The sequence below is a fragment of the Vanderwaltozyma polyspora genome, genomic scaffold (genome assembly GCF_000150035.1).
Source record: "Vanderwaltozyma polyspora DSM 70294 KpolScaffold1035 genomic scaffold, whole genome shotgun sequence".
Taxonomy (NCBI): domain Eukaryota; kingdom Fungi; phylum Ascomycota; class Saccharomycetes; order Saccharomycetales; family Saccharomycetaceae; genus Vanderwaltozyma; species Vanderwaltozyma polyspora.
The window spans coordinates 94,246-102,910 of NW_001834664.1; the positions used below are offsets into that span (position 1 = coordinate 94,246).

An 8,665-nucleotide genomic window follows, 5' to 3' on the forward strand; every position below is an offset into this window, starting at 1 on the left:
TCAAAGAGGGAGTAGGGAAAATATAGTTGTTTCTTTTTATGTTGTGTTAATTTTCGGAAGTAGAAGAATGTTGACAGAAACGAAGTGGGAGAAAAGATATTTCTTCATAAGATGACATGTTATTATTCTTCAAAAGATTGACCATCATCGTCTATAATGGGTTGTCGTCCTTTTTTGGGTTCTCCCCCATCCCCCTGAACCTGCAATATCGAGAAGCCAGCAGTTTAGCAAATATTTCCTTAATCGAATATGGCAGGTTTATACAGAACCTTTTTTGTAAGGAAATGATAGACCGAGAAGAAGATAGGGAGGGGGGGGGGGAATGGAGTGGAATGAAATGAAATAGAGAAGAGAATGAGATGGTGAAAGTATAATTCAGCAGGGTCTGTCAGCTTCTTGTTTTAAAGAAAGCAGACCAAGCAAATTATTAAAATAAAAAAAGTAAAGATAAAAAAATATAATAAAATAAAAAAGCAAAAAAAACAAAAATGAATTATTAATTCGTTGATTCACTAGCAATTGGAATTAATAATTGCGACTTTTGATTCTCTTGCATCGCTAATTTGAAAGTCAATTGAAGATAATTGCTGTCCATAATTATAGAGATGAGCAGAAGGTTTTTAGAACAGCATAGAATATGTTCACCTCATTTCAAGAAATGGGCCGACAGCTCTATGTGACAAAAGTGATATCCGTGGTACCCAAATTGGAATTGCTGTCGAAGCCAGACGATAGGGGCCAATTCCAATTTAGGCGATCTGCTGATTGAAAAAAAGAGAGATATAACAGAGAGCGGAATTGTGATTTGGAGCCGAATCTGTCGGGAATCTGTTCCGGGATTAGAGAAAAAATCCAGAGAAAATGAAGTAGACCGGGAAGCAGGGTATTTGCCATTCTATGATATCATTTTGTGCATTTGTGATTTTGCTTTATTTTTGTATTATTTTCCTTTTTCAAGCTTCCTTTTCTGGATTCAAGAATAGGATAATCTACTGATAAAGAAACTAGAGGTGATGAGAAAGCTGCGGGGATACGCCGTTTGTTCTTTTGTGGTGCTCGCATGGTAGTCTGTGGTGAACTCTAGGTATTAAAACCGAAAAAGAAACACAAATACATGAAAGGATTCGCAAAATAGGAAAAGCAAAAGGATAGCAAAAAAGAAAATATCATTTTTATTCTCATTGAGCTCAGACGGCTGCACACAAAAGAGAGATTTTCCAAAATAAGAAACGTCTCAAGAATTCAACAAATGAAACACAGGAATTTGAAAATTTCCTATTTTGGAGTGTTCCATGAATCATTGAAGAGAGAACTCTGTAGAACCAGTGTTCTCTCTTGCTTTTCTCTCTATATCCTTCCTATTTCGAAACGGGTCCATCTCTTGGTTCTGAGTTTAAGATGCTCATGGATCAGACTTGTACACATACACATATACACATACATATACATCTTCAGATACATATACATCTTCATATTCATATACATCTTCATATACATAATCATATACAAACAAATTAGCTATATCACTTTACTATGAAATGAATGGCGGGTACTGGAGAAGTCTTCGATCACAGCCATCTTGGTATTGACAGCTTGTATCCTTATTTGCTCTCGCTTGCTGATGTTGTGAGCTTGAATGGAAGAAAAAAAATCATACTAATATGCATCTCGACGGCAAAGACAGAGACACAAACTGGTAGAGTTCAGCCAAGTACATGTATGCAGATACATGCACGCGTATACATGCATAAAACGCACTACATAGAATCGAATTATTGACATCGTTTTTACTATACTAGATACATTTTACAAAAATCAAGAATAAGGGAGCTTTGAAAAATGCATACATTACTAGAATCGATATCTTTAATTTTTGTTCAATTGTACAGACACATCCACGCATATTTACAGAAACGATGTTCTAAACGATACACTCGGTTGTTTTCGGCAAAGAGAATAGTATAGCTCTTATACCTAGACCACCGATTTGCTCTTCTTGATTTCTTTCTGTTGTTATCTGCTTGGATGTTTGTCTTTACAACCTCACCTGTTTCACATTTAGTTCTTTTATCTTTCCAATTACGGTTTGGGTCCAAGTTTTCCTTCAATACTTTCACCGAGTCCCAGGGTTCTGGATCTATCTCACTCTTATTTTCTCTTTTGCGTTTTTTCTTTCAGGAAAGTACGTCAGCTACGAGCAAATGGCCAGCCAAAACCTCAAATGCTCCGTCTTCTCTCTTAAAATTCTCTTTCCAGCTATCGCGACCGCTGTCACAACTGCAACCATTGTCAGTAACACTGCCACTACTACTGCAATTGCTATTTCCATTTTTTTTTCTATCTGAGTTTTGTCAAAGCTGATTCCCCTCTCCTTCTCCTTCTGCTTCTCCTTCTCCTTCTCCTTCTCCCTATCAATATCCTTATCCCTTTCCATTTCCATTTCCCTTCCAGCAACATCTCCCTCTTACTCGCTACCATTCTCCAAATTTTCCAAAATAAGATGAAAATGAAAATAAAAATAAAAATAAATAGCGAAGAAATGAACCTTTCAACCCAACCTTCGTTCAATCACCCCAACTTTGAATATTACAATGCCTTCCTCCATAACATAATCACATCTTTCTACAACGACACTCTCTTCCATCTCTATAAACTCACAAGAACAAAAATTGAAATCCGAAACAGCTCAATCGACCCGATGAAACAGGAAAGTAAAGAGAGCAGACCTTCCTAGCAATAAACTTTCCATCGTAACTGAGGTTACTTCTCCCCATTTATGCTTTCTTTTAAATTCTGTTCCAGACAGTACAATAATGAGCGACTGCATGAACTACCTAAAGTACGTGAACTACATCTTTTGTAGGTTTCCACTCTCGATTAGGAAAAGAACACAGTGACGTGTTAATGAGTTTTTTGAACATTTTCCTTTTTCATTGATTCATAATTATTACAACAGCAAGACAAGAAAATAATAGCATCTGCTACTGTTTACTGACATGGAGATGGAAACTTGAATATTCTAATAAAACGTTGTAAGAAAATGAGTGTCCGTTATGCATCACCTTGCTTCTTAAATCTATGTAAGGCAAACGTAAGACGACTGCCTTGAAACAATGGTTTACGATACCTATTCGGATCGTATGTTCCGTTTCTGTAAGATCTCTGAAAGAATTGTTCCGTCTTCAGGCTTCGTAACCTATTAAGGGTATTAAACTGAATTTACCTGGAAAACCATTCAGAACTTGAACAATTGAAGATTCCAAATCAAGAACTAAGTTAAAGAGGAGTATCTTGTTTATTCTATGCTTAATTCAAGAGAGTAGAGACATATGGGAAATATCAGGAACTACTAGGAAGAAGAAATTCAATTCATGAAAGAACACGCATCTATGCATTGATTTCTGGTAGAAATCAAAATTGGAACAAGGCTGTTTAGTTTAGTTTAGTTTAGTTTAATTCCTTTAATGTTTTTTTATTTGATTTTATCTTTATTTTGCTTACTTATTCCAGGAGAGTTCTTGTTCTATTGGGATGGGAAACTATACATTTGAGACACCTGTCGTTGAAGGAAGCTCTCCTAATGTGGCTAATTTATTCCTCAGCATTTAACCTTTTTTCCTTCTTCACTGATTTTATTATTATATTACTTAATAAATATCTAATGTATGCTTCAAATAATGATGGAAATTCCATTTATTTCTTCCTTTTCTACCTACTCGATACTTTGTTTATTCATGGTGCCTTTTACATTTTGTTTCTGACAGCTAACTCATTTTGAAACTAATTTTGTTATAATAATGATGGTTCTACTAACAATTATTATCTAATTTATTAGATTTCTAACAAATTGTTGCTGTTTTGTATAAAGTTGTCCTCTTAGTTTAATAAATTAAGAGTTATTTCGGCTTTGACCAAGGATGACGAGATTGTGCGGGATTGGTACGAGCTTCAATACCAAGACCTTGGTTTTACGTTTTGTTTTATCTTATTTTGTTCTAATTTGTTCTAATTTGTTCTAATTTGTTCTAATTTGTTCTAATTTGTTCCAATTTATTTTATTTTGTTCTATTTTGTTCTGTGTTCTCCAAGGTTATCAAACGACGCACTGCAAAAATATTACTCAATTGTCAATACTTTTTTTTTTACATCTTCTTTAAGAATGTAATATACTGACCTGCCTCTTGATTATTGCCTATAACTACCGAATCAGAAATATCATAGTACTTTGAATTGATACTATATGCATCCTGAGGGATTTATTCTTATCTTTTAATGCAAAGCATCTACGTTTTGCATTAGAGAAAAGATAATTCCAAATGTCACCATCCTTACATCTAATGATATAGCTTATTTTTTCTTTTCTTGCAATGCATTATTCATCACGACAACCTATTGATTCCTTTCGAATACCCTGTTTAGGATTATGTGTCCTCACATGAATTACTGAAGAAATAGTAACATTTTTGAAAATACTAATCAATGATGGCTTACTCAATCTTCCTTACTACTGTTCCTATTGCGACCAAAAGAAACATAGTTTCGATATATTCTTGCTGTAAAAAGGACACCGTCTCCTCTTTGTACATGGAAATTAAATAAGCATGATCGTAAAAGGTAAATTTCATTTAACTTTAGATAACTGTTTCTTCTATCGTTTAAAAATTGCGATTTATGAAAACCTTTCACCATTGACTTCGCAATATTGAAACTACTAATTGTTTGGCTTATTTTAGTTTCTGATTAATTCAGTACAGTAGAACTGTTTCTTATTTTATTTTGGATGGCTGGAGAAAATTACTAGCCTCAATGAAAAAAACTTCAAAAGTAATTGAACTTATCGAAAACTTTTTCTTCAAATTTTCAATTTGAAACTTGATGTCTTTCTTTATAAGAAGCTATTTCTCATGAAATTTTGATTAAAATGGTTTTATTTCTAATATTTAGGATTCCAACTGTTCTTGAATCGGTAAATAGTTAAGTTATCCCATCGTTTAGTACATTCAGAAAAAATATGGTACGTTCTTTTTCGTAAAGTTAATAATATACATTACTTGGCATGCTTCAGTAATAACATCATGTTTGAGAAATAAAACTCATCTCTTTGGATGCTATCCATTACGAAATTCATTACACTTTAATTAGAACTGTTAGAGTGGTGAGATTTCCAGAATGCAATTCTGAAACAAATTAAGCATCTGTGGAAGCCATCTTTTAAAAGCTTAATCCAAAGGAAATCCGAGTTGGTAGATGGACGGCTGTAAATAAAATGATAAAGCTTAATTATCCAACCAAAAAACAACCAACATCAAAAAGAGAGTTAGAGAGGAGAAAGTGAGTGAAACCGCATGTCATTATAAATACTTTGTTTAAGTAAGAAACCAAAAAAACATGATGTTTCAGAGTTATTTTTAGAATTACAATTACCAATAAATCCAACATTTTGTAATTACATTTGAATGAATTGCATTTTATTTTATTCAACAGCATTTATTGGGTTTAAAAAGCTTGTTGTATGACAACTGTAAAGATAAATGTTACCTAGTTTATTTCAATAGCGTAATCCGTTACCACAAGCGAATTTTATCTCGAGAATGTTATTTCAAACAATTGAAACCGTTGGATGTTCCTTCTGGCTAAGAGAGGAAAAAAAGAGGAATAGCATTGCTCTAAAGTGAATTACCAGTTACTATTGTTACTACTTCTCTAGTTCAGAAACTTATCGAAATAAATGCATGGCAATATTTTGACACTGAAAGTATAGCATTTGCTTACGTCAACAAAAAAGACGAAACATTACCCAAACTGGTTCAACCTATGATTCATGAAACATAAGATATTCGAGACATGATAGCTTAACAAAGTCTAGCCCATCGCAACTTTGGGTGATAGTTTAAAGAGTTGAATATTGAAAATATAGAAAAATGAAAATTTATCATCAATGATGTCATTAACCTAGAAAGAAAAAAAAGTTGTTACCTAAGTACAAGTGTAGAAAAAGAGTTCTGGAGAGATCAAAAGCTTATTTATTCAGCTTTTTCTGTATTAGCAGTTTCTGCTAACTCTTTTGATTTTAAGTCTTGTTTCTCTAATTTGGCTATATTATCTTCTTGTTCTTTAACGAAATCTTTTGTCTCTTCGGTACTTTTGAAATAATGTTTCATGTACCACTTAAGTTGTTTAATACTTTCAATTATATCGCTTTTTGCAGTATGGCTTGATATTTTTTTAGGGACCACAGAATTCAAAGGATTGTTATGTCTTCTGCAAACCTCCATGATGCTGCTAACATCGATAATTCTATAAAAAAGATGGTCGATCAAGCTTGGGAACTCATTAATCAAGAATAACCTATCCATGTGAACCGAATTACCAGCTAGGACACCCTTGTTTGGCTCAGGGATATATTTCTTAACATGTCTAATAAGTTCTTGTTGAACCCTACTTAAAGATTTATTAGACTTTAAAACCTTCTCGGTTAACCCGCTTTTGCCATGCTGATCAATACACCATTCATTCATCTTGGACATCACTTCCTCATCGTAATGAATAACACTTTCATAAACATTATCCTCGCCAGTCCCAGGGTCTTTAACAACGTTCATATCGCCATCAGTAACAATACAACAAATCTCGATTATATGATCATTCACATGGTTCAAACCAGTCATTTCACAATCAATCCAAACAACAGGATTCTTAACTTCAACCATATTAGCCTTCTTAAATACAAATTTTCCAGCACTTTTACCAATATTAACCTTGTTCAAATAATTATTTTTCCTCTGAATACCATAAAACCTTCGAAAAAAAAACATCAACCAAACAACAACCAGATATAATCCAAAAACCGTTAATAAATTAACCTCTATCAACAAAACTTAACCCTTTAGACCCATAAATTTAACATCTCATCTCTCTATAAAATTTCAATATAATATAACATATGTATATTTTTTTCATCGTCATTAAATAAAGCCTTTTTTTTTTTAGAAAGTTGGATACTTGGCTACCTTCCCCATATTAAATAATTTTTGGGTTAAAATTTATAATCAGTTTATTTTAAATACATAAACCCTATTGATGTTTAAGTTTGGGATAGAAAAGTAGTCATCAAGGAAGGTACCGACAGTATTTGATACTTTTTATTTGGTATTCCTGTTTCGATTGTTGGGTGTGTGTCTGTGTTTGTGTGTGTTTGTGTATTTTAGATTATTTTCGGTTTTGTCTCATCAGGTTTCTTTTAGTGCTACAAGAAAGGATCTGGCTTCTTTATTAATATTATTTTTTTGGGTATAGGTGATGCAATTGTGAAATAATTTGGATTTCAGATTAATCGTTTTGGAATTTGGGATTAGATATTGTGTCCGTGACTATTTTATTGATAAGGAGTCTATTTCTAGGGCAGTTTAATTTAATTTCTGTTAGTTGGTGTGAATTTGATTAGAGAGAGTGATAAGTGTTGGAGATAGGAAAAAACGTATTTTGGAGTCGAGAAAGAAAGAAAATAAGTAAGCAAACAAACAAAAAGTGAACACTTTACAAGGAAATACAAATTCCGTTTATTTTTGTGTTTCTAAGAAGTTCTGGGTTGACATTTAAGTTATAAGTTATAAGTATTAAGTTTTAAGTTTTAAAAATTGAGGAACTTCTTCGAATATAAGTAGAAATGGGAGATATTATTCAAAATTGTTCGCCATCTTCTTCTACTTCTTCAAACACTTCTTCAAATACTTCCTCTTCGAATTATGAGAGGTATTTGAATCAAGCCACGGAGTCAAACCCATCTATGATATTGGAATTGGACTTAAATGGCAATATAAGATATATATCTCCGATTTGGAAAAATATTATAGGCACAGAGCCACCAAAACCTGATTCTTCAATATCTGATATAATTGTTGGTTCGGAAAAGGATAAATCAGTATTCATCGAGGTATTGAAGTTATGGACAGAAAATGATACAATTTCTTACACAATTACATTCGACGTTAATGATAGTAATAATATTCCTGTAACTTTAGAGGCATGTGGTATTTTAATTCATAATACTATTACTCAACTTCCTACACATTCAATGTGGATAATTAAACCTTATGATATTACGTTGCAAGAAAATGATAAATTGACAAATAGATTGCCAGAAGATTTTATTAAGATGTTAGGTTTCGGAAGCTTTATATTTATGGAATATTTAAATTATTTGGAAACACAACTGTGTACCGATGAGTCAAATCTTCCAGATCCAAACCTAGAGTTATGTAGGGTTTGTGAAAATTTCTTACCTGATTGGTGGTTAGAGAGCCATTCCAAAAGTTGTGTTTGTGAACATAGAATCCAATCGGCAATACAAATAATAAATGATTCCATTATTGAACATATTAACTTCTTAACGAACATACTGGAAGGAAGCGAACAAGAGATGAAGGAAAATAGAATAATACATACAGATTATAAAGATTTGCCTGTCCAGCTATCATATTCAGTGCTAAAAAATCTAATAGAATTATCAGAAATGGCAGCAGATATAAATTCAAGTAAAATTGGAGCTGAGACAGATCAGTCTATGTTGCTAAAAATTTCTCTTAGTGGTAATAATAACCCCCAATATTGCTTACGATATCAATTTTCTCCGAAGTCCACATCATATATTCAGGATATCACGGAC

The 8,665-nt window shown here is 32.8% G+C and overlaps 2 protein-coding genes across 2 annotated transcripts in view; one reads left to right on the forward strand and one right to left on the reverse strand.

Annotated features, from left to right (window-relative positions):
• Nucleotides 1-6,023: 6,023 nt before the first annotated feature.
• REX2 (Rex2p) lies at nucleotides 6,024-6,815 on the reverse strand (the record flags this gene model as incomplete). The annotated part of the gene is made up of 1 exon (XM_001645034.1): nucleotides 6,024-6,815. The coding sequence occupies one exon, from the start codon at nucleotides 6,813-6,815 to the stop codon at nucleotides 6,024-6,026; it is 792 nt and encodes a 263-aa protein (XP_001645084.1).
• Nucleotides 6,816-7,666: 851 nt separating this feature from the next.
• The window catches only part of RIM15, a gene marked incomplete at both ends in the record, with an annotated part of 4,645 nt that continues 3,646 nt past the window's right edge, over nucleotides 7,667-8,665 (forward strand). Inside the window, one exon of the mRNA XM_001645035.1 lies at nucleotides 7,667-8,665. Coding sequence (XP_001645085.1) covers nucleotides 7,667-8,665 — 999 coding nt within the window.